The sequence below is a fragment of the Mesoplodon mirus genome (assembly GCF_964341445.2).
Source record: "Mesoplodon mirus genome assembly, chromosome: 18".
Taxonomy (NCBI): domain Eukaryota; kingdom Metazoa; phylum Chordata; class Mammalia; order Artiodactyla; family Ziphiidae; genus Mesoplodon; species Mesoplodon mirus.
The window spans coordinates 46854026-46880032 of NC_138994.1; the positions used below are offsets into that span (position 1 = coordinate 46854026).

Here is a 26007-nt window from a genome sequence, read left to right on the forward strand (position 1 = left end):
AGTCCATACCACATTGCTTCTGATCAAAGAACTCACTTCACAGCAAAAGAAGTGTGGCTACAGGACCGTGCTCATGGAATTCACTGGTCTCGCCATATTCCACACCACCCTGAAGCAACTGGCTTGAAAGATCTATGTAATGGCCTTCTGAAGACTCAGTTACAGTGCTAGCTAGGTGGCAATACCTTGCAGGGCTGGGGCAAGGTTCTTTGGGAGGCTGTCTTGCTCTGAATCAGCATTTGATATATGGTGCTGATTCTCTGATAGCCAGGATTCATGGGTCCAGGAATCAAGGGAGTGGCACCACTCACTATTACCCCTAACGACTCACCAGCAACATTTTTGCTTCCTGTTCCTATGACTTTATGCTCTGCTGACCTAGAGGTCTTAGTTCCAGAGGGAAGGATGCTTCCACCAGGAGACTCAACAATGATTTCATTGAACTGGAAGTTAAGACTGCCACCCAGCCACTTTGGGCATCTTATGCCTCTCACTCAACAGGCAAAGAATGGAGTTATGGTGTTGGCTAGCTGGGGTGATTGATCCTGACTGCCAAGCAGAAATTGGACTACTATCCACAATGGAGGTAAGGAAGAATATGTGTGGGCACCTCTTAGTATTACAATGTCCTGTAATTAAAGTCAATGGAAAATGACAACAATCCAATAGAGGAAGAATTAGTAACGGTCTAGCCCCTTCAAGAATGAAGGTTTGGGTCACCCCACCAAGTGAAGAACCATGACCAGATGAGGTGTTTGCTGAAGGCAAAGGGAATACAGAATGGGTAGTAGAAGAGTGTAGTTATAAATACCAGCTATGACCACATGGCTAGTTACAGAAATGAGGACTATAACTGTTATGAATATTTCCTCACTGTTTTATGAATATGTTTGTGTATGTGTATCTCTGTTTTCTTTCCTCTCTTATTCCCTTATCATGTAACATAAGATGTATTGACTTTATATCATAGTATTTAAGTATTGTTAATTTTACATCATAGTATTTAAGTTATGGCATATCAAGAAGGCTAAACACTACTCAAGGACTTCACCTCTTCTTCTGGGGAAGGGGTTAGTGTATTTTCAGTTGTACACATGACAGTTGTATCATGGAATTATGATCTTGTTATTGTCTTTATTTGGAGATTAAGTATGGTTTAAAGAGGTGCATATGGGTACAAATTGAAAAGGGGTGGACTGGACATGGTTAAACTTATGTGTCAACTTGACAGGTCACAAGGTGCCCAGATTAAATATTATTTCTGAGTGTGTCTGTAAAGGTGTACTTGATGAGATTAGCATTTAAATTGGTAGACTCAGTAAAGCCGATGGCATCATCCAATCCATCAAAGGTCTGAATAGAACAAAAGATGGACGAAGGAGAAATTCACCCCTTTTCTTTCCAGCCTCACTTGATTGAGCTGTGACATCTCATCTAATCTTTTCAGGCCTTCAGACTGAATTACACCGCTGGTTTTCTTGGGTCTCCAGCTTGTAGATGGCAGATCATGGGAATTCTCAGCTTCCATAATCCTTGAGCCTTGAGTCAATTCCTCATAGTATATATACATACATATATATATATATATATATATGAATTTACCTGTTTATGAATTTATATATATATATAAATTTATTTATATATATTTATTCATTCTACTGGTTCTGTTCCTCTGGAGAACCTAACCAATACAAAAATCAAGCAATGTCCACAAAATTGTTAGGGAAAGAAATATCCAGCCAAGGTGTGCTTCAATTTTGAAGGCTACAGGAAGATAGTCTCAAAATAAAAGATTAAGGGACTATAATGAGGTAATTATGAGCCTTTTCTGAAAAACATTCCAGATAGATGAATAAAAAAGATGACAGCAGAGAAGCAGTGGTAAGAAGACTACAGATGAGCCATTTAAATACATTGATAAGAGTACATAACTGGGGACTTCCCTGGTTGCCCAGTGGTTAAGAATCCACCTGCCAATTCAGGGAACACGGGTTCGAGCCCTGGTCGAGGAAGATCCCACATGCCACGGAGCAACTAAGTCCGTGTGCCACAACTACTGAGCCTGCACTCTAGAGCCTACATGCTGCAACTACGGAAGCCCGCATGCCTAGAGCCTGTGCTCTGCAACAAGAGAAGCCACCACGATGAGAAGCCTGCACACTGCAACAAAGAGTAGCTCCCGCTTGCCACAACTAGAGAAAGCCCGCACACAGCAACAAAGGCCCAACGCAGCCAAATTAATTAATTAATTTTTAAAAAATGCAAAGGGTTCCCAGGTTGCTAGTGCAGCCGCACGCCAGGAGAAAGCAAATACACGTTCTCTCTATAGGTATGCCACTTCGATCAAGGACTCAAAGTTCTCCCACAGATAGAGTTCCAAGGAAAAAGGGCAGCTCACAATCTAAAGTTGTAAAACACACAAGCAAACAAGGCTTTGTGAGTCCTCGAAAGAGATGTGAGACCACAGAACTACACCTGCAAAGATCAGGGCCATGCCAAGTCACATCGGGGCCAGAGGCAAACGGGGGAAAATCATTCATCTGGATCCTTTTTAAATTTAAACTGTTACTATTTCATTCATCATGGACTTTTACATTAATTTTGAGTTTTAAAATATTGCATTATAATATTATTTATCTTGTTTTTTTTTGTTGCCCCTTAAATTTTGCGCTTGCAGAGAGCACTGTGCTTGCCTCACCCTGGCAGATTTCACTTCCCTAATTGCCATTTGTGACAAGATGGATGGACCTTTAGGGCATTATGCTAAATGAAATAAGTCAAACAGAGAAAAAAGAAATATTATACAGGGACTTCCCTGGGGGTCCAATTGTTGGGACTCCACGCTTCCACTGTGGGGGGCTCAGGTTCGACCCCCTGGTCAGGGAACTAGGATCCCTCATGCTGCATGGTGCAGACAAAAAAATTATAATAATAATACTATATAATCTCACATGTGGAATCTAAAACAAATAGAACACAAACTAAACTCATACAAAAGGAAATCAGATTTGTGGTTATGGGGGTGGGGCATGGGGTGGAGGAATTAGATGAAGGTTGTCAAAAGGTACAAACTTCCAGTTGTTAGATAAATATAAGTACTGGGGATGTCATGTACAACATGATGACTATAGTTAACACTGCTGTACAGTATATTGGGAAGTTGTTGAAAAAGCAAATCCTGGGACTTCCCTGGTGGCGCAGTGGTTAAGACTCAGCACTCCTTATGCAGGGGGCCCCGAGTTCGATCCCTGGTCGGGGAACTAGATCCCTCGTGCATGCCGCAACTAAGAGTTCACATACCACAACTAAGGAGCCTGCCTGCCACAATTAAGACCCAATGCAACTGAATAAATACTAAAAAAAAAAACAAAAAAAAAAACCCTTAAAACAAAAAAAGTAAATCCTGAGTTCTCATCACAAAGAAAAAAGCCATTTCTTTCTATCTAACCTTCTATCATTCTATACGGTGAAAGAGCTGTCTGGAATTATGTTCACCAATTGCCAACAGTAATTCAGGGGATTGGGAAGATGTTATTCTTTTTTCTACCGTGTTTGGATCTTTTATAATACCCTTTTATAAAAACAAGTCATCTCTTTCAAAACAATTTAAGATCTGGATTAAATACTGCAAAATGGTATCTACCACCTATAATCTTAGTGATAAATTAATAGATCTTGGCCATGTTTCTTCTTTTTTTTCATATTTATTTTTATTTATTTATTTTGGCCATGCTGGGTCTTAGTTGCAGCACGTGGCATGCGGGATCTTTTAGTTGCAGCATGCGGACTTCTTAGTTGTGGTGTGCAGGCTTCTTAGTTGCAGCATGCAAACTCTTAGTTGCACAGCATGCTTGTAGGATCTAGTTCCCTGACCAGGGATTGAACCTGGGCCCGCTGCATTGGGAGCACAGAGTCTTACCCACTGGAAGACCAGGGAAGTCCCCATGTTACTTTCTAAACTATCCTTTGAAATATTTCAGGGAGTTCCCTGGTGGCCTAGTGGTTAGGATTCTGGGCTTTCATTGCCGTGGGCCTGGGTTCAATCCTTGGTCAGGGAACTGAGATCCTGCAAGCCACATGGCCAAAATGAAAAAAAAAAAAAAAGGAACTAATAGAACAAAATATGAAATGGCCAACTGAAAATAGCAAATTATCACCAAGTTCTTTAACTTCAGCTTTAAAACATATCCTAGTAACCATAATCTTCTCATTGTTGGTTTGAGGCCAAAACAAAGACTGATTAGAAGTGACTTGAGAAACAGGTAGGAAAAATACCCAAAGAAAACATGCCTCCTGGTGGTGGTGTTAAGGGCAATAATTTTTCTGCTTCTGTACTGCACCTTTCTGTACTTTTCTAAATTACTATGATAATCAGTAAAATCGGTTAAAAAAGATGTTATGTCAATATTGCTTTAATGCAGGACAAGGCCTGTATCTACCTGTTCAACCACAAAGCCGGGACAGAGCAAAGCCTGGCACAAAGTAGCTGTTTGTTCGGTGAAGGTACTGTCTGTGCTCGTTTTCCTGCCCCTGCCCCATTAGCAGGGATCAGCTAAAACACGACAAATGGACAGCAGCCCAGGCAGGGAGTAGGGGCCTGGGTATTCCTGCCTCCTAATAAAGCACTCAACAGCCACACTTCTGGTCAAAATTAGTAAACTTTATTTCAACTTCAAAAAGTAACAAACAAAAGGCAGCTTTCACTTTGTTCTTCTGGAGGATCAGATTTAACCCAGAGCAGGAACTACCCCCAAAAAGTTAAAATACCCTTTACCCCCCGAATCAAGCCATAGGCAAGGAGGATCCTGGATTTGGGGACAGGCTTCGGGTAGGTAGAGCGAGGAGAACACCACTGCAGGTGAGTGGGTTCTGAGACGGCACAAGTGGAGAACAAGACAAAAGCCCCAGCAGAAATGGGACCAGAACCTCAACAGGGAACTTTGTCACAAGGAGCTATGTACAAGGGAGGTGGACCAGGGCCTGCGCCCCTCAGGGAAGGGGAGGACTGCACAACACCCCGAAGCCGCCCTTCGCCTAGCCGGCTGCCACTGCGCACTGCGCACACTCAGTTCTCCTCATCACTGTCATCGGGACTGATGGCTGGGCTGGTGAGGCTATAGGTGGGGCTGGTGGGTGAGTAGCCAGGGGAGGTGGGCGAGTAGGTCGAGCCTTTGGGGGAGGTGGGCGAGTAGGTGGGGCTGGTGGGCGAATACTTGGGGGATGTGGGCGAGTAGGTGGGGCTGGTGGGTGAGTACTTGGGGGAGGTTGGGGTGTAGACCGGAGAGGTTGGTGAGTAAGTAGGAGACGTCGGCGAGTATTTTGGAGTGGTGGGCGAGTAGGTGGGGCTGGTCGGAGAGTACTTGGGGGAGGTGGGCGAATATTTCGGGCTGGTAGGTGAGTACTTGGGAGAGGTCGGGGTGTACTCCGGTGAGCTGGGGCTGTAGGAAGGACTGGTTGGGGTGTACTTCGGCGAAGTCGGGCTGTAGCTGGGTGAGCTGGGGCTGTAGCTGGGTGAGCTCGGGGTATAGGTGGGAGACTGTGGTGTGTATCGTGGGCTTGAAGGGGAGTAGCTTGGTGAGGTCGGGGAGTAGCTAGGTGAAGTCGGAGAGTAGCTTGGAGAGGTTGGGCTGTAGTTGGGGCTTGTTGGTGTGTAGTTGGGACTAGTAGGTGAGTAGCTGGGGGATGTTGGGCTATAGCTGGGTGACGTCGGGGTGTAATTGGGACTGGTTGGAGAATAGTTAGGGCTGGTGGGCGAGTAACTTGGGGAAGTTGGTGAGTAGCTTGGTGATGTCGGCGAATAGCTTGGAGATGTCGGCGAGTAGCTGGGTGAGGTGGGCGAGTAGCTGGGTGAAGTTGGCGAGTAGCTGGGTGATGTGGGCGAGTAGCTTGGGGAAGTGGGCGAGTAGCTGGGTGAGGTCGGGGAGTAGCTGGGCGAGGTCGGGGAGTAGCTGGGTGAGGTCGGGGAGTAGCTGGGAGAGGTCGGGGAGTAGCTGGGCGAGGTCGGGGAGTAACTGGGCGAGGTCGGGGAGTAGCTGGGCGAGGTCGGGGAGTAGCTGGGTGACGTGGGGCTGTAGTTGGGGCTGGTTGGAGAATAGGATGGAGACGTAGGGGAGTAGGAGGGTGAAGTGGGGGAGTAAGAGGGACTCTGGGGCGTGTAGCCCCCAGGGGAGCGGGGCTCGTAGGCAGGCGACGTCGGGGAGTAGCTGGGAGACATGGCACCCCCTGTGGGAGAGAAGCAGAAAGGCATTAAGTGATGGAGAGACTCACCCAGAAGGAAGATCAAGGAGGAAATGAACTTGGCCTTCACAGACAAGGACAACTCACCTGGTGAGGGGATATACGGGCTTGAGGGGCCAGGGGAGCCCGGGGAACCCGGCGTGGGAGACCAGGCCGGGGAGTAACCAGGGCTGAAGCCACTGGCATCTGAAGCAGCACTGGGAGAGAAGCCTGCTGCCCCCGGCGTCATCCCGCTCCCTGCGAAATGAGAGAAACGTTAGTTAAAACCAGAGCTGGAGCCCAACACACTCCCAGAGCCCCCAGTGTCTCCACATGGGGACCCCTCATGAGCCCAGCCCACCCGCCCTCTGAACCACCCAGAGGGCTGTCTACTCACCAACACTGGGGGACCAGGCACCGTAGGCTGGGGTTGCGCCCTGGTTCCAGGGTGTCATGGCTGGAGAAATTCCTCCCATGGGACTGGGGGCCGAGCCGAAGAACATGCCGGTGGCTGCAGAGAGGCACACGGTGACCCACAACGAAGAGCCCCAGGACTGGCCGCCGCGCCCACGTGCAGCCTCCCCACCGCCCCTCCTCCTCCTCGTAGCCCCTTGTACTCACGTCCGGCAGCCCCCAAGCCGGGGATGTTAGTGGGGATCTCCATGCCATACTTGCACTTCTCTGCATCGAGCAGGAGGTCAAAACAGCCAGTGCCGGCTGGAGCCAGCTGGCCCAGCATGATGTTCTCAGACACCCCCTTCATGGGGTCGCTCTCTCCATGTGCGGCTGCTTCCATAAGCACATCCACCTAAACCTCGGAAGAGGGGGCGTGCCATCAGGCCCCACCCCACCATGTCCCACCACTGTTACAGCCACCCACCCAACCATGGAACCGCACCAAGGCCCATCACACACAGTGGAGGATGCCCTCTTCCCACAGCAATCCCTCCTCCCTGCTCTCTCTCCTTCCACCCGCTCAGAACTTCTGCCATTACCGTTTCCTCAAAGGAGCACTTCATGAGAGGTCCGGTATCCTGGCGGTTGACTCCGTGTCGGGTGATGGCCATCAAGTGGCCACGACAGGTCATGGTATCACACAGGAGAGCCAAGTGCCGGTAATTGACGTAGGAACCATCGAAGGAGATGACGTGATACAGCTCCCGCTCCAGGGCCTTCCGCACGGCTTCTATGCCCAGCACCTGGCATGGGGATTGCGGGGGTGGGGGTGGGGAAGGGTCAAGACCAAGTAACTGCTCTCCTCCTGCGGCCACCACCACCCAGATCCACAGAGGGACAGTCAGGAGTCAGTGAAGCCCAGACGCAAAAGTGGATTCAGGCATAAAACCACCCGACCAACCCCTCTCCTGAGGGGAGAGCACTGACCACAACCACTGCCCGAGACCTAGGGAGGGGGCCTTGAGCCAGAGGGACCCAGGAAGAAGGCTGAGCTCTGGGAAGAAGACTCTGAGGGCAGCTCACCGTGAAGATCTCCACGATGTCGTTGGACGTGGTGCGCACAGGGTCCACGTCCTTCTCGCTCAGCACCCGCATGAGGCTCACGCCATCCGTCTCCAGGATCCACTCCTGCAAGGCCTTGAACTCCCCGTCCTCTGTGATGATGATCTTCTTCTTGTTGTCCGTCTGCGGCAAGTGCATGTACACCTGCAGGGGGACAGAGCAAGCTCAGGCTGGGCGGGTGGGGGTGGGGAGGGAGGGAAGCGGGGGTGGACGGGCTGCAGGGAGGGAACGGCTGACCTTGCTGATCTGCTCGATGCCCTGCAGGGTCATATCTGTCAGCATGTTGGACTCGATGCAGCGCAGGAAGACGTCGTCATCCATCTTGTCCACCACCTCTTCTTCCTGCAACAAGAGCGAGTCAGCCCTCCTAGGATCCTCCGGTCTCTCCCCGCCCTCACCCCAAACCACAGCCTGACCTGGAGAGCCAGGTGTGGCCCAGACCTGCCCTCTTCAGTTCCAGTGAGGTTACTTTCTATTGTGTTTTTACGATGGTATTTAAAAAAAAACCTCAGAAAAGGCAGCCACACTCCACCACCTTAACACGATTCCCACTCTGTGTGCGTGCTCCAAGGGTTGTAACAAAGCGCACAGCACCCCTGCTCTCGTCCTGGCACTCAGCGAGCATTCGCCCACCCACTAACGCCTTGACGTGTGATCTCTAATGGACGTGTATCCACACAATCTTACCTACTCTCCTCCAGTTCAATAGTAAGTTCTGAGTTTTTATTATTAAGGTATCCACATCTGCTGAACAATTTTTTAGGAGCCATGCCCAGGAGTGAAGTCACTGGTCAAACATTTTCCTGGGTCTTGTTTCACCCGCTGTCACACCACTTTCCCTAGGACACAGCAATTCCTACTGTCCGACCTGCCCTCACACAGGAGCCGCAGGGAGGAGAGAGCCAAGTGACCGGGCTATGGGGACACCCCCAAATCAACACCGTCTGTTTTGGTGCTTTTTTTTTGGCTGCACCCCACAGCTTGCTGGATCTTAGTTCCACAACCAGGGATTGAACCTACACCCTAGGCAGGGAAAGCGCGGAGTCCTAACCAGTGGATGGCCAGAGAATTCCCCAACACCGCCTGTTTTATCTATATGGCTGCTGCTTCACATTTCAAAGACCTTTTGCTGCCAAAAGTTTTGCAGATCATTGCTACCCGCCCTCCCCCCATCTCTACTTTAGGTGGTGTGACTGGCACTCAATGCTGCTTTCATTTTAATGTCTTTGGTCAGGAACCAGATTTAACGGTTTTCTATGTCTGACGTATAAATTTCTGCTTGGGTCCCATTTACCTCTTGCATCTTGTTTTCATCACTGTTCATGATGCGGATACGGAGCACCAGCTTCTCTGCATTATCATCGTTAAAGATGCAGTTCAAGTCATCACCGAAACCTGGGAAAATGAGAACAACTGCAGCTGCAGGACTGCTTCTGCTCACAGCTCGTCCGCAGCTCTCCCCATATGGGCTCTTTCGGCTTTCCCCTCCTTCCCACAGAACCCTTCTAGAAAGAGGGAGGGGAAACAATGAGAAGGAAAAAGCTGTGCAGACGGGACCTGGAGAAGGGGTGCCCTGGAGGAGCAGAACCAGTGAGTGGAAGGTGGTGGGTGTGGGTGCCTTGTCTGGGATGAGCACAGGGACAGGACAGGGCGGGCAGGGGCCTAGGCAGGACCCCCAGCCTCACCAGCATTGATCTTCTCGGCAATCTGCTCCATGGTCAGCTTCCGATCAGTCATGTGCTTCCGGTCCAGCTCCACCCGCAAAAGCCAGGGGGAGATTCGGGCCACATCAAAGTCGGGCATCTCATAGTAGACATTCACCCACTCCTGATCCTCTGCCACCACCGTGCTCTGGGGGTTGGGGTCATAGTAGATGGCCGTGTTGGCAGTCACCTTCCTCAACGTTGTATGTTCCAGGCGGCACAGAATATCCTGAGGAAAAAGAGGGATTCATGACAGGCATTTGGGTGGCTCCAAAGGCCTCTTCAAAGCCACCTGCAGAGGGACTGCCAAACCCTTTACTTAAGGGAAGGAGTCCCCTCCTCCTCCTGCCAGGAAGCCCGTTACCCTAAGCCGCACCTTGGCTCTCTCAGCATCTCGAGCAGACTGGCCCAGCAGGAAGACAGTAAGTGAGGGGGTCTTTGGCTTCTTGGAAATGTTGATGAGCTCCTTAAGTCGGGGCACACCCAGTGTCACATTCTTGGCGGACACACCAGCATAGTGGAAGGTGTTCAGGGTCATCTGGGTGGCAGGTTCTCCAAGGGACTGTGCAGCCAGAGCTCCCACCATTTCCCCAGGATGGGCCTGGGGAGTAAAAAGAGCTGGCCTCAGAAGAGCAAATCCCTCCCCACTGGTGAGTGAGAGTGAGACATGTCAGGGCTGGGCAGAGGCGTTTGGAAAAGGAAGAGACTTAAATAAATCAGTCTTATTTGCTCATCCCCTTCCTCAGATGGCATTTCAATTTATACCCGCCATTCAGCCCCCGATGTGCTGCAGGAATAGGGACTATGTCATCTAAACCCCACATTTCTAAAAGTGCTGTGTGCTAAAGTCACAGGGTAAATATTCATTTGATTATAGTCTTCTAAGTGGGAAGCTCCCCAATGCATTCTTTTTTTTTAAATAAATTTTTTAAAATTAATTTATTTTTGGCTGTGTTGGGTCTTCGTTGCTGCACGTGGGCTTTCTCTAGTTGCAGCGAGCGGGGGCAACTCTTCGTTGCGGTGCGCGGGCTTCTCACTGTGGTGGCTTCTCTCATTGCAGAGCACAGGCTCAAGGTGCGCGGGTTTCAGTAGTTGTGGCGCACGGGCTTAGTTGCTCTGTGCCATGTGGGATCTTCCTGGACCAGAACTCACACCCGTGACCCCTGCGTTGGCAGCCGGATTCTTAACAACTGAGCCACCAGTGAAGTACCCCCCAATGCATTATTTTAATTGAGATATAATCACATACCATAAAATTTAATCTTTTTTTTTAAAGATTTTTTTTTTGACATGGACCATTTTTAAAGTCTTTATTGAATTTGTTACAATATTGCTTTTGTTTTACATTTTGGTTTTTTGGCCACAAGGCATGTAGGATCTTAGCTCCTGACCAGGGATCGAACCCACACCCCCTGCAGTGGAAGTGCAAAGTCTTAACCACTGGACCGCCATGGAAGTCCCTAAAATTTAATCTTTTAATTGGAATCATACAGTATGTAGCCTTTTCAGACTGGCTTCTTTACTTAGTAATACTATTTAAAGTTGATCACTGTCTTTTTATGGCTTGACAGCTCATTACTTTTTACCACAGCACAATATTCCCTTATCTTGTTCATCCTTCATCAACGGATGAACATTTAGGTTGTTTCCACTGCTTGGCTATTATGAATAATACTGCTCTGAACATCTGTGTATGGGTTTTTGTGTGGACGTGTGCTTCCAATTCTCTTGGGCATATTCCTAGGAGTGAAATTGCTGGGTCATATGGTAACTCTATGTTTAAACTTTTGAGAAACTGCCAGACTGTTTTCCAAAGCAGTTGCAACATTCCCACCAGCAGTGTGTGAGAGCTCCAATTTCTCTATATCCTCGCCAACACTTGTTTTTTTCTAGTCACCCTAGGGAGCATGAAGTGGTATCTCATCGTGGTTTTGAACTACATTCCCCTGACGGCTACTGATATTGAGCATCTTTTCATGTGTTTGCCTCTTCAAGGTTCACTTTTTGTCTCTGCAACATGGGACTAACAGCCCCTCCCTTACTAGGGTCTTCTTAGGACTGCTAAGGAATAAAGGTATAAAGCCTCCAACACAGGACTTGGTTCACAGCAGTGTCTCAATGAATGAGATCTATTATTATGCAGTTATGGGCAGAGGTGGGCTGTTCTCAGAGCCCAGAGAAATCAATAGATCAGAGGAGAGAACCAAGGCTGGGGTGAGGAGTACAACACTCACAATGGCTTGGTTGAACTTGGACTCGATCTCCCCGAGCAGCCAGTCGAAGGCCTCTCCGCTGAGCCGAAACTCCTCGGCCATGCGGCGGGAGCACAGCGTAGACCGCAGGTGGATGTTGAAGAGCAGGGTGGCGTTCTCCTGGGCCTGCCGGCTCAGTGGGTCGTCCCCATTCACAATCACCAGCTTCTTGCTCAGCTCCTTGACACCTAAGGGCCGAACGAGGGATGAAGAGGTTGTAGACCAGGACGCTGCTAGCAGAGCCTGCCTGGCCTGGCGGTCCTGAAGCAGGTACTCACCATCTACCACCTTGATGGGGTGCAGGTCAGAGGGAAGGCGAGGGTTGATGTGGAAGATCTTCTGAGCGTTCCAGATCATGCGCAGCAGGTTACAGGGGAGGACAACCTGAGGCGGGAGGGAAGGAGGCAGGACCCCAAGTCAGGGCCAGCCATGCAGGGCCAGCACTTCTCCAGCCCAGCCCTTCCTGCCCACACGCACCTTGCTGTCACCAGTTGGGAAGATGACCCTGAGCACCTCCCGGTCCTCACGCATCCGCTCAAATTCTCGCTCCAGCTCATTCTGAATGTGTGCGTTGCTCAGCACGTCCTTCACCACGTCCTCCTGCAGGGTGCGCCGCAGGGCCCTCTCATTGGTATAATCAAAGCGGAACCTGCAGGTAACAGGGGTGGAGTCAAGGGGCAGGAGGGCCCTGATCAAGGAACAGTGTGAGGCTCCTGAGGTCTGCAGCCCACAGGAACAGGGCTGTGAAGAATCCTGGGTGGGGAAACATAAGATCCAGACCCAAGGATGTGCAATGGCACTTGAGCTTACGCTCACCCCTCTGTACAAAGTGGGGGCGGGTCTCAACTCTGGTCTCCATCCGTCCTCTCCCATCTTGCAGCTGCTGCCAGATGGGTGGGGAAGGGGCGGTATAAGGTCCACTGCAAGACACGGTCCAGGTGATCTCACCGTGTGAGGGGAGGAGAACCCCTACAACTCTGGCCCTGAGCCCAGGGGCAAGAACCACCCGCCTGCCGGTGGTTCTCACTTCTTCTCGAAAGCCTTGTTGGAAGGCTTGAGGGTAGCCAGGTTCTGGAACTCAACGCTCTCGCCCGCCAGGCCATCTTCGCCATAGCGCAGCTGTACCACCTGATTGATGGAGTTCCGCACGGTGGCATCATACTTCACCATCACCGACTCCATGGATTTGATCAGCCGCCGCTGGATGTATCCTGAGGGGGAGGGAATCAACTGAGGGACCCAGAGCAAGAAGAGGAACCTCCCTGTCTCAGGACAAGACCTGCTGGCCACTCTGGTCCTCAGGAGAGCCAGCTAGTAGCCTCTCATCCCCAAGGCCTCTCAATGAAAGCCATGCCCACCACCAGATGGACCCAGGGTCCAGTAGAGACCCCTAGGAAACACCGTCCATGTGACAAGTCAGGAGCAGAAACCATGAGGCTCTAGCCCTGCGTCATGGAATGCTGCACGGCAACCAGAACAAGAGTGTTTGCCTAACTCTTGACCTTTAGTCTCTATTCTTTCCACAAAGGTCAAAATTACTTCTCTGGGGATAGAAGACTTTAGCCTGAGAACCCCGCTCAAACTCCCCAGGGGCTTCTCTGCCTGCGGTCCTCTCTGCAGACCAGCCCGTGGAAGGGCCCTGGATCCAAAGTCCTCACCAGTCTCAGCAGTCTTGACCGCTGTGTCGATGAGCCCCTCACGACCCCCCATGGCATGGAAGAAGAACTCGGTGGGCGTGAGGCCGGCCAGGTAGGAGTTCTCCACAAAGCCACGGCTCTCAGGCCCATAGTCATCTTTGATGAAGTGAGGCAGAGTCCGGTGCTTGAACCCAAATGGGATCCGCTTGCCCTCCACGTTCTGCTGCCCGACGACAGCAATGACCTGGGAACAGGAAAGGTGGGGTGCATCCAACTCCCTCTGCCTTGAGAATAAGAGTTCCCCATACTTTTCCCCCAACTCCCCCAGCAGCACACCCCTTCCCTCCTCCTCCCCACCTTCAGTGTGGCCCCAGTTCTGGAAAGACAAGGCTCCCCACCTGGGAGATGTTGATCTTGGAACCTTTAGCCCCGGACACAACCATTGACTTAAAGTTGTTGTATTCAGACAGGGATTTCTGAGCAGAGGAGCCAGTCTTGTCTCGGGCGTCGTTGAGAATGCGGTTCACCTGGTTCTCAAAGGTCTGCCGCAGAGTGTTCCCCGGGGTGGGCTCCAGCTCGTTGTTATGCGCCTTCTCGATGACCTGGGTGCACAGAAGCAGGCTGCGTTCTCAGGGAGACGTCGATCTCTTCTGGTCCCCATCTCTCCAATCCCCATGTCCCCTTCACTCCTCAGTTCAAAGCCACTGAGAGCCTCTTATTCAGTCTTTGCCCAGCCTTCCCTCTCACCTCTATTACATCCTGCTTGGCCTTCTTAATAGTGTTCTGAATGTCTTGGTAAGTCTTAGAATCAGCAATGGAGTCCCCAATGCCAATGGTATGACCTAGAAATAAAAGAGAATCATCAGCAACACCTTCTTGGGACTCCCAAGAAACATGGGATGGAATCACAGCCAAGAGAGTAGATGGAGGGACACCAAATCCAAGGGGAGGAAGAGAAAGGGATGGAAGAAGAGCAGTAAGAAGTGAGATGGACAGGATTTACAGAGGACCTGGTAGAGCCCCTAGGCTTACCCTCAATGAGGAGCCAGTTGTTAATGACAGTCTGAATGTTGGAGTAGAAGAGGCGGGTGACGTCATGACCCATCTCTAGGTAAGAGATGTGGACCAGGGAGCCAGCTGACGTGCCCAAAGACTTCTTACAAAGGATGCCCATGATCAGCTCCCCGTTCTCCACCACCACCTGCAGAGAGCACCATTCACAGCCCCTGCTGTGGCTTCCATGTCCAAAGCCCTTCCCCGCACAACCTGAAGCCAGGCCCTACCTTGGTGTCCCCAGGAGAGATGTGCTTGTAAGGGCCACTGTCCTCATCGTCGGGATGGGTGCTGTGGGTGCGGATACAGTTGATGTGGCCGGGTATGATGAGGGAGAAGATCTGCTTCCCTGTCCACAGGGGCCGGGGCTTCAGGATGGCCGGCTGTGGGACCTTGCCGTCCCACGTGGACAGGAACATCAGGAGGTTCATCACCTCCCCCTGGAGAAAAAGAGCAAGAAAGATAGGAAGTCAGAACTGGAGGTCTCACCTCTTGGGAATGTCAGGGGAGGCCTCACTGCCCAAAGGGGAAAGCCAGACTTTGAAGGCAAAGGGATGGCAAGAAAAGTGTTTTCCAAACTTTTACTAAAAACTTAACTGTGATAGTGAGACTTTGGGATTGTTTTTTTCTTTAAACAGTAAGTACAAATTACTTTTAATAATTAGGAAATAAAGAGAAAGTAAAAAAGAAATAGATAAACAGAACTTCAACAAAGTCTTATTTCACTCTTTGCCTTTACTTTCCAGAAGGTACCTAAAATTACATGACATTTTGAGGAATTAAATGGGGAGCTAAAGCCATACACCATTTTTGGCCTCGATCTTTGCTCACTCCCTTTCCTTCTGCTGTCTCACATACAGGTCAGCGCAGAGCAAGTCAGGGCATAGGTCACTGCTCCTCCCCCCATCCTTGCTGTGCTGGGCCCCTGCCCACCCAGGCCAGGTTTCCCCCAGCCAGGGACCACACACCCGCTCCAGGAAAACGTCCCTCTTGGTGAATTTGCGCACTGCGGTCAGCGTGTCCTGCACAATGCCCATAACTGGGCGATTGCTCTGGGGGGTGACAATCATGCGTGGCACCATGGCGAGCTCCTGGATCTCAGCCCGCGTCTCCAGGGACTGTGGCAGGTGCAAGTTCATCTCATCCCCATCAAAATCGGCATTGTATGGAGTTGTCACACTGTAGTCAAAGAGGGAAGTGAGTTGGAAAGATGCCACAGTGAGACCCAGGGAGCAGCCTAGCCCAGCCCCAGCCGGCGGACTGACCTAAGATTCAAGCGAAAAGTAGACCAGGGCAGGATGCGAACCCGATGTCCCATCATGGACATTTTGTGCAAAGTTGGCTGCCGGTTGAAGATAACAATATCCCCATCGCACATGTGCCGTTCCACCTAAGGAGGTGAAGTGTGGGAAAAACCTCAGTGAATGAGGTATGCTAAGAATGAAGTGATAGGGGACCTAAGATGCTCTGAAAAAGACGACACTGTGGTGTTATTTCACTTGAAACGCTTATCAACCACCAGCTTTGGGCCAGGCCCTGGGTTAGATTCCAGGCTATCAGAGAAAACGAAGACGTAGTCCCCAAACCTCAGGAAACTCAGCTGGGAAAGAAAACCGTGAGACTCTCTGAACATGAAGCCTTCTGCTCTGTTCCCCCCGGATCTCTTTCTGCCCTGTGTCCCTCTTGCTGCCCGTGGGTTTACATGACCCCCACCTTGAATGCCAGGGGCTGGCAGCTACAAGCTTGCCTAGGACAGCAGGAGTCTTTTAAGCTTGGATTCTAACGAACAGGACAGCCTCAGACGGCCCACTCCAGCTGGCCCCCAGTCCAGAAAGCTTCCTGCTCAGCTAAGAGAGGCCCTGGCCTATTACACATGCCTTATAGCCAGTCTGCAGGTGAAGGTCACTGGGTTTGGGGTGGAAACGCAGGTCAATGCGATCACCGTTGTCCCGGATGATGTACTTGGCCCCTGGGTACTGGCTGTTCCCCCTGCGCACTAGTTCCTGAAGTCTAGGAAGGAAAAGGATGCAATGAACAAAATGCTTCCCAAAAAGCCCTTGTTGCCACCCTCACCCCAAAGCCCCAAGTGGGAACCCAAACTTCTAAACTTCGACACTTGGGACTTCCCTGGTGGTACAGTGGTTAAGAATCCGCCTGCCAATGCAGGAGACACGGGTTTGATCCCTGGTCTGGGAAGATCCCACATGCTGCGGAGCAACTAGGCCCGTGCGCCACAACTACTGAGCCCCTGTGCCCTAGAGCCCGTGCGCCACAACTAATGAAGCCCGCGTGGTCTAGGGCCCGCGTGCCGCAACTACTGAGCCCGCATGCTGCAACTAGAGAAAGCCTGCACACCCAGAGCCCGTGTTCCCCCAACAAGAGAAGCCACCGCAATGAGAAGCCCGTGCGCCGCAACGAAGAGAAGCCCCTGCTCGTCGCAACTAGAGAAAGCCTGCACGCAGCAACGAAGACCCAACACAGAAAAAAATAAAGTTAAAAAAACCATAATGATGATAATAATAAACTTCAACACTCTCTCTTTCTTGCTCCGAGCCCATTCCCCCCACCCTCCCCAACCCCTCCAGGCAGGGCTTCTGAACTGAGCGTACCTGTCAATGTTGAAGGGGGTGACGATCTCCGCAAAGGTCATGTTGGCAGCAATGGAGCGAGGCACGCCAACCTGGTCAATGGAGAGGTTGGGGTCGGGGGTGATGACAGTGCGGGCCGAGAAGTCCACCCGCTTGCCCATCAGGTTCCCGCGCACACGGCCTTCCTTGCCCTTCAACCGCTGCTTCAGGGACTTGAGGGGACGCCCAGACTTCTGCATAGCCTGTGAGGAAACGCAGGGTGGGGGGCACCCCAGCAGTTAGCCCCGGCCCCCACCCGGGCCCCCTCCCCCTTCCTCCAGGCGCAGGGCACAGGGAGCCTGTCCACTCACACGAGGCAAGCCAGGCAGCTCGTTGTCCACCATGGTGGCCACGTGGAACTGGAGGAGCTTCACGTCCTCAGCGATGACGTGGGCGGCCGCGCCGTTCTGCTCGTTGCGCCGAAGCTGATTGTTGATCTTCACGATGTCGGCCAGTTTGTGTGTCAGGTCATCCTGAGGCAGGAAGTCAGAACCATCACAATCCAGCCAAGCCTGAGCGCTCAGCCTGCGTGTGCCAGCACGCGATGCCTCTCGCCCTCTCTTCACACCACCCTGGGAGGCAGCTCTGGGCTCTCGGTTCACAGATCCAGAAGCACCTTTGTGAGCTCTAACCTCCTTAAGGGGCTCACACAGCCAGCAAGTGGCAGGGTATCTTCAGGCCCAGGTGACCCGTCCGTCACCCTCGCATGCCTTCGCCCCCACCACCGGCCTCCCTCCGCGCAGACACCTGGCCTAGCTGAGCGGCAGGGCCCTGAAGGCGCTGACCTGGTTGCGGGCAGAGCCCTGCATCACAACGGCAGGCCGCACGGAGAGCGGGGGCACGGGCAGCACAGTGACAATCATCCACTCGGGCCGGGCGTAGCGAGGCTCCATGCCCAGGACGAAGCATTCCTCATCTGAGATGCGTTTGAAGATCTCGTGCACCCGCTCAGGACTCAGCAGGATCTTCTTCTCCTGAGAGTCCTCGTTGACGTGCTTCCACTCTGCGTACAGCTCCAGGCCGGAGCGCCGGATCCTGGGCTGGTACCGCCCACAGCCGCCGTGGCCCTTCCAAGGAGACAGTGGGACCATCAGAGCCCAGAGGTTGGGCCTTCTCCCCCAACACCTGGCCGGGCCAGCCCCTCCTGCTCTTCTGTGACCTTCGGGCTCCTGCTGCTTCCACTGCCTCCCCATCTTCTTCCCTCGGGGCCTCTGGGACCAGCCCTCACCCCCTCCCAAGAGTCTGGGCAGCCCCGGTACCTTTTCTTTGGTCAAATCCTCATCGCCCTCAGGCTGTTCCACACCGAACTTGTTGTCCATCTCCTCCCCGCCCTCGCAGATGTTTTTGCCCTTGCAGAGGTCATAGACGTGTGTGAGCCGCTTCTTGGGCTGCCCCTTGGACTTAGCCAAAATGTCCTTGATCTTTGGGTTGTTCTGGGGACAGAGCAGAGCGGGGTCAGTTGGGGCTGCTCCCCTGCCCACCCCCCAGCAACCCCTTCCCCAGGCCAGAGCCCAGCTCCCACTCACAGAGTCCACAAGCAATTTGGAGCAGAAGAAGCAGACGCAGCGCAAAACTTTCATTGTCTTGACCAGGAAGCCGACATGGAACACAGGTTTGGCCAGCTCAATGTGGCCAAAGTGGCCAGGACACTCTGTCATGTTTCCTGGGGGAACACACATACAACACTTTCCTCCCAGCACCCACCTCAGAGACCAGGCCTCCAGGTGTCCACCCCCAGTCCTGGCTTTCAGTAAGGACAAGCCTCTCCCTCCCTCTAGGGTCCTGTGCCGGCCCCCAGCGCTCACCTGCACAGGTTTGGCAGCGGCCAGTCCTCTCAATCACTCCCTGCCTCGGATCCATCAGCCCCCCAAGCTTGGGGCGGCCTCCCTCGGTGGTCTCTGGGTATTTGATGCCGCCCTCTGTCACAGACATTCGTTTCTGCAGCAAAGAAAGGCCAATAACAACTAAATAGGATTCCTAGTTTCCAGACTTCATGGCTGAGGAGCTCTGTACTAAGGCCTTAAAAAACCCCAAACTACTTACAAAAGAACTAAGCAGGTTCAGCCTGAAGCAAGGGAAATGGGGGTCAGCGTGTGTGATATCTGACTATGGAAATGCCAAAGTCAAGTATCGCAAGTCAAAAGCTCGTTCCAGTCACTGAGTGGGAGGGGGCGCTCAGACTAGTGTGTGGTCAACTCTGGGCTCCGTACACGTCACCTACCTCAAGGACTTGAACCCTGGATATCCTACTGGGTTGAATTCTAGGTCACTGTCATCTACAGAATTTAACAGCAAAAGAAATAAAAGTTGTCTCAAGAGGGAAAAATTCAATGCCTTGTTTCTTTCCCAAAGCTGAAATCAAGGCCAGAACCTCCCTGTAAGGCACCCCCATCATGACAGCCCAAGTGTTCTGCCCAAGACATACTCCTAAAGTTAGGCACTCTTTGCCCCCATCCTTGTCACCTCCTCCTTCTCAAGGGCCTGGGTCAACCTGAACCCTTCCATGTTCAGGTATTTTAGGATAGAACAGGAGAGGGGGGCGCTAGAGCAGAGGTTGTTGAAACTAACCTGGAGCAGAAGTGAACCCTGGAGCCTCAAGAGATGGAGGCAGAGCCAAGGGCCAGAATTCTGGGCAAGGTGGAGCCAGGACTCAGTGGGACCAATTCAGTGGAGGAAAGGGAGGGAAGGACGGGCTCAGAAGCAGGTACAACTTGGAGAAGAGATTTCTGCTCTGAGCTAAAGGCTGTTCAAGGAAACCTTTGGCATCTTTTCACACACTGAAAACCAAGAACTTTAAAATTAGTTAAGCTTTGGTCCGCTAAACTTCCAGAGGGAAGACCTTAGAAGAATTTAATAAAAGCTTCTATCTGAGTGTCAACTTCATGCCAAATACCAAACGTACCTAATGTACCTTGTTTCTCTTACCCTAACCACTAACCTTCTAGGAGTGAATTCCTATCTCTTAGACGTGAGAAACCTGAGGCTGTGTAAAGTGACTGCCCAAGGCCTCAATCTCAAGGAGACTGCAGACGTCAAACCCGCCCCCTGCGATCCCAAACACATGCTCAGCCCATTCTACTATACTGCAGCAAAAACAATTACTTCAACTCTAGGATTTGAAGCAGCACTATTTACCATAGCCAAGACATGGAAGCAACCTAAATGCCCATCGACAGATGAATGGATAAAGAAGATGTGGTACATCTATACAACAAAATACCACTCAGCTATAAAATAGAGCGAAATAATGCCATTTGCAGCAACATGGATGAACCTAGAGATTATGATGCTAATTGAAGTCAAAGACAAGTATCATATGACATCACTTACATGTAGAATCTAAAACATGATACACATGAACTTATTTACAAAACAGAAACAGACTCACAGACAGAGAAAACAAACTTACGGCTCCAGAGGGGAAGGGGTGCCTTGGTCTGCTCCTTAAACACTGCCACTCCCCAAGGTTTTAGCACATCCACACTTCTCATCACACCCAAATGTTATGCCATGATTCTCACTATTTACTCACAACAAATCTCTACCCTCCAGGCCTCACCTTTTTTCTGGACTTCAGATTAACATACTGAACGCCCTGTAGATATCTCCCTGATAAATCAAATCCAACATGTCTAAAAGCAAACTCCCTTCTCCACAAAAATCTTTCCTTTTCCTTTAGTTCCCATCTAAGGTAGTGGAACTCAAGTCAGAAACCAACACTTACCCTTCCTTACCCACAGTCATAAAGCAGTGGAACAAGCATGGCCTGGAGTCAGAGACCTCTAATTTGCAATTCCAGCTCTATCACTTATCATCTATATAACCATTAAGGATTTAATTAACCTGCTTAAACCCAGGATGGAATAGGTGTTCAATATATGACAGCTGTTATAATCCAATCACTCACCAAGTACAGGTTATTTTATTATTATTTTTTTTTTTTTGCAGTACGCGGGCCTGTTGTGGCCTCTCCCGTTGCGGAGTACAGCCTCCGGACACGCAGGCTCAGCGGCCATGGCCACTGGGTCCAGCCGCTCCGTGGCATGTGGGATCTTCCCGGACCGGGGCACGAACCCGTGTCCCCTGCATCGGCAGGCGGACTCTCAACCACTGCGCCTCCAGGGAAGCCCATGTACAGGCTATTTTTACCTCCTGAACAAACAGTTCTTGAATCTTGCCCCTCTTCTCCATCCCTACGCCCACTGCCCTAGCTCAGGCCTGTCCTCTGTAGTATGTATCCAAGAGTTCCATGGGTCACCAGCCCTTCTCTCCTACCCATCCATACTATGATCAGGGTGCTCTTTCTAATTTGGAAATCTAATCTTCATACCCTCTTGTTCTCAGAATGATTTCCAAATTCAGCAGGATGGCTTACAAAGAGTTTTATGACGTTTCCATCTTCCTTTCTTCCTCCACATCAGTAGCTGAGTCCCCAGCAGCCCCCCTATCACCCAGCATATGTGCTCCACTACTTGGGGTCTTTGTACATGGGGTCTTTGTACATGAGGTCTTTGTATCTCTCCTTGGGATGCCCTCCCCACAAGACAAACTGCTATCTGAAGACTCAGCTCAGGCACTGCTTCTTCCAAGAAGCCTTTCCACAGCCTCACTAGCCAGACTGGTAAGCCCCAGTCTGTGCTTCCATAATCCCTCCATCACTGCAAATCTCATAATGCAATGAAATGACCCACTGGGGTTTGTCTTCCCCATAGATTATAAGCATCTCTCAGGCAGGTAGCATTCCTCTATCACCCTGGACCCGATGGCTCTCAATAATTGTTTGTTAAACTGAACTAAACTGCCTTAGGACCCTCCACTGCAGGGAAGTGCCCTCGAAGAACTTGAAAAAAAGAAAAAAAAAGAACTTGAAAAGAGATAGAAGGTTGTTCCCTTACAGTCAAACCAATAATCGTCTCATAATGGATCTAATTAGTCACTGCAGGGTAGAAACCAAAATGATCTACAGGTGCATGGCTAAGAGGTTCTGAACATCCACCACACTCATCAAGATGACCTGATGAAATCTCAGGGAGACAGGCCTGTGGTGACTAAATTCACAAAGCTGGAACCCCATCAGCTGCATCGTGTCTGATGAGAAGCACAAAGAGGGGGTTTGCTCACCTTGAACGAAACACAAAAGAGCAGGAGCAGACCTGAATGTGGCAGCCAGAAGAGTCACTAGAGAGAGGCCTAAGGAGAACAACACTCAAAGCTTTTCACTGCCCTCTGCTCCAAGTCCATGCTCACCAAGCCGGCCACCTTCTAAGGACTCCCTCTGCTTCCGGGCACTGAGACTGGACCAGGGGCTGTCCTGGAATGTTCTGGACTAACCCTCTACCATAAGTTATACTTTGAATTATACACAAACTACTTTAGCCCCCAATCCTACATCCAAACACTGGTTCTCACTGCCCACGTGATAATAGGTTAGACACCCAAGGTCCCCCGTCCTCAACATTTATGCTCCAACCGCAAGAGATTCCTCAAAATTCCTTTTCTTCCCATGCCCGCCTTTCCAGCAAACTTCTATTCATTTTTAAGACCCAGTTCAAATGTCACCTCTTTATAAAGTATTCTCTAACTCTTCTTGGCCTTATCCACACCCCAGCACCACTCTTATCTCTTGCTCTACACTGATTTTTGCCCAGTATTTAGCAACTGCTAAAAACCCAGCTTCACAAAGGTATGACGTCATCAAAAGGGATCTGGCGCCACCTAATGCTGAAAGGGAACTGCCCAATCTAGTAGTTCGCAGGGCATCAGGCAAACGCAGCTGTGCTTCCGTGCTTCTCTTAAAAAATTAAAATCTGGACTTCCCTGGTGGCACAGTGGTTAAGAATCCGCCTGCCAATGCAGGGGACACGGGTTCGAGCCCTGGTCCAGGAAGATCCCACATGCCGCGGAGCAACTAAGCCCGTGTGCCACAACTACTGAGCCTGCGCTCTAGAACCCGCGAGCCAAAGCTACTGAGCCCACGTGCCGCAACTACTGAAGCCCGCTTGCCTAGAGCCCGTGCTCCGCAACAAGAGAAGCCACCTCAATGAGAAGCCTGCACACTGCAACGAAGAGAGTAGCCCCCACTCGCCGCAACTAGAGAAAGCCCGTGAGCAGCAACGAAGACCCAATGCAGCCAAAAATAAATAAATAAATAAATAAAATTAACATCTCTCACTGGGCCCCTGTGAGTTTGCTGCGGTGCCTCAGCAGTCTGGGCACAGGGGATCAGGGGGTTTAACTGGGAAGGTCTTGTTCTATTGTAATAAACCCTGAGTTATTCAATAGAATCCTTACTAATAAATAATTAGGTGGTTTATAATTTCACACAATGTTGAAATAAAAATCCTTCAACATGTATCTTTATGTACCTGTACAATTATTTCGTTCACTCATTTATTCAAGTAACTTTTATTACATGCCTATTATGTGCCAGGCACTATTTGAGATGCTGGAGAAAGAAATGAATACAAAGTCACTCGTGAAATTTACATTCTACTGAGGAAACAAGAAAGAGAAAAACTAATCCTTTCAGGTACTGACCAGCTATGAAGTAAAATCAAGACTTGGGTTAGAGAAGGTTAAGGGTTTCTGCCCCTGGTATCAGCCCCCAAAAGCCTTCTGCATTTTTCAAGTGTTTTACAGTTTTGTTTTTTAGATTTCAACCTCAACCCCATCTGGAATTTATTCGGTGTGGTCTGAGTTCGGGAGGTTCTAACTCCTGACACAACTTTCCTACAGCTGAGCCGCCTCCTCCTCTAGCAAACTTGTCTCCATCCACAAACAGAGCCATTCAATTCCATTCTCTCCAGCCCACTGGCTTCCTCCAGTTTGCTCCACAAAGGCGTCCAAAGGGCCAACAGCTCTCCCTCCTCCCTCATCTTTCCTGCTTCCATTCTCAGTTCTCCTCCCCAGTCAGTTCTTCACAGGACCGTCAAAGTAGTAATTTTTTTAAAATGTAAACTTGATATCACTCTCCTGCTTATAATTCTCCAATGACTTCCTACTGAAAATAGAATGAAATCCAGATTCCTTACCATGATTTGTAATATCCCACCTGGACTGCCCCACCTCATGCTTCTCCAAGAATGGTTTAATACTCTCCTTCTCACCCACTACACCCCAGCCACCCTGGCCACCTTTCAGCCCCTGAGGCACACCAAGTTATTCCCTCCTTCAGGCACTTTGCACTTGCTCTTTCCTCTGCCTGAAAAGCTACTGACCTAGAATCTATGGCCTAGGAGACTGGCTGCTTCTCATCATTCGAGTAATGTCACCTCCTCAAACAGGCCTTCCCATACCCTGACACCACCCCCATCTAAAGCAGCCCCACCTCGGTCACTCTCCATCGCATTACAACGTTTCACTTTATGCAAGGCACTTGCCCTTAACTGAATTATCTTGTTCATTCATTTGTATTTATTGTCTGTCTCTCCTGCCCCTTCCCAAAGAAAGTGCTCTAGAAGGCAGGGTCTTTGTCTGTCTTGCTCAGCTCTGCATCCCCACCGTCTGTCACGTCTATCACGTAGCAGGTGCTCAATTAATAATTGTAGAGGGGGAGGGGAAAAATCTGGGGCTCGGCTTCTCACCCAAAGGATTGGTGTGATATCTCTTAACGTCGGTAACTGCGGTGTGGAGCCAATCAACCTTCTCGCCCTCCTTCTCACCCTCCAGCCCCTCCTGCGGCCCCTAGCTCGGACACAGAGCTAAGCTTGCTGACCCCCTAAGGAAAATTTAATTCTCGTTGGCCGCGAGGCTGGACTCTGCACTGCCTTGGCGCCGCTGACCCATCCTCCCCGCCTGTCCTCCTTTGGGCAGGGAAAAGCGCCAAGTTTCCGCGGCGGCCGTCAAGCCCCGCCCGCCACGCGGGCGGGAGGAGGAGTGAGAGGGCAGAGCCGCTTACCAGTTCATCCGGACTGAGGACTCCGAACTGCACTCTCTTGATGGTGCGCAGCGGGCATGCGCTGTCCCCGGAGGGGGGGCCACCCCCATGCATCGCGGAGGCAGGCGCGCTGCGCAGGCGCAAACCTCACTACAAAAAGCCTGCGCCGCCTGCACCTAGGCGCTCAGACCCTGTTGGGGCGGCCGCCGGGAAGGACCTCCCCGAGTTGGGAGGAAAAAGCTGGAGGAGGAAAAGGTGGGGGAGGGAAGGAGGCGGGGAAACGAAAAGGGGCGAAAGGAGCCCTCCTCCGCCTTTCCGGAGATTTTTCGTCTCCCAAAAAGAAAATAAAAAGAGGAAGGGAAAGGAAAAGGTTCTGGGGGAGGAAGAAGAAAAAGGGTAACGAATAAATAAGTAACCGGGCTCCTGAACGGCAGAGGTTACGGCAGTTTGTCTCTCCCCCTTCCGGGAGCCGCCTTCTTCTCCAACCGTCCCGGCCGCGCTCTCGGCGCTTCTGAGGAGCGAGCTGGCCGGATGACGCCCTTTATAGATTCGCCCTGGCGTCCCCCGCCCCTTCCTTTCCCGCCCTCCCTTGCGCTACGGGGTCGCCTGCGCCGGCGTGCACGGGGCGCGCGCTCGCGTTGTTGTTCCTCTCTCCCCGGCTGCCTGGCTGGGTCACCTTTGGAAATGACGAAGTGGAAGGGAATTTTTTTTATCCCGCCGCCTCCCCTCGCTACTACCTCCCGCCCTGAGGTTTAAGGTTTGAAGATTCGAGGGTAAATATAGGCCGCTTTTATTCTAGTTTGGCGTGTGGTTTCATCTTCAGCCAAAGTTTCTCGTTAATATCACCCCCCCGCGCTGGAAAATGGTCTGTTCTGAGATTCGGTAATGAAGGAGGTGGGGCCGGTCGGATCCTCCCAAGTGGGTTCCCGAAGAGGGGGAGTACTGGGGCCGTCCTTGGTCATGAATATGCAGTAATCGCGCTGAATATGCAAGAACAGATCAACATGGCGAGGCCAATTGCTTGTCCGGAAGTAGCTGATATCTGTCGAGCGGCCTCCTGGGACGGGTGGGCATCTCCTAGCCCCTAATGGGGCGCTGTACGGAGCTCTCGTTCTGGATCCTCGA

The 26007-nt window shown here is 51.1% G+C and overlaps 1 protein-coding gene across 1 annotated transcript; it reads right to left on the reverse strand.

Moving 5' to 3' along the window:
* Positions 1–4639: 4639 nt before the first annotated feature.
* On the reverse strand, positions 4640–25402 carry POLR2A (RNA polymerase II subunit A). Its single transcript, XM_082603677.1, has 29 exons — positions 24904–25402; positions 18812–18944; positions 18533–18669; positions 18266–18439; positions 17792–18073; positions 17318–17479; positions 16989–17209; positions 16257–16389; positions 15645–15769; positions 15348–15558; positions 14610–14819; positions 14359–14527; positions 14074–14168; positions 13725–13928; positions 13348–13570; positions 12717–12900; positions 12167–12338; positions 11968–12073; positions 11672–11877; positions 9814–10038; positions 9420–9666; positions 9029–9129; positions 7972–8076; positions 7696–7878; positions 7212–7415; positions 6838–7024; positions 6614–6727; positions 6325–6474; positions 4640–6222 (listed from the first exon to the last, which is right to left on the reverse strand). The coding sequence occupies exons 1-29, from the start codon at positions 24994–24996 to the stop codon at positions 5066–5068; spliced, it is 5913 nt and encodes a 1970-aa protein (XP_082459803.1). The 5' UTR covers positions 24997–25402; the 3' UTR covers positions 4640–5065.
* Between the last annotated feature and the right edge of the window lie 605 nt (positions 25403–26007).

Bases quoted from the DNA above. Each gene is read 5' to 3' on its own strand.
- POLR2A (XM_082603677.1), bottom strand. From the start codon at position 24,996: ATGCATGGGGGTGGCCCCCCCTCCGGGGACAGCGCATGCCCGCTGCGC. The intron at 15,770-16,256 runs GCATGTGTAATA...TCACCTCCTTAG, and splicing joins ACCTGCAGACTGGCTATAAG to GTGGAACGGCACATGTGCGA. The intron at 14,528-14,609 runs GTAGGGCCTGGC...TGCTCTCTGCAG, and splicing joins TCTCTCCTGGGGACACCAAG to GTGGTGGTGGAGAACGGGGA.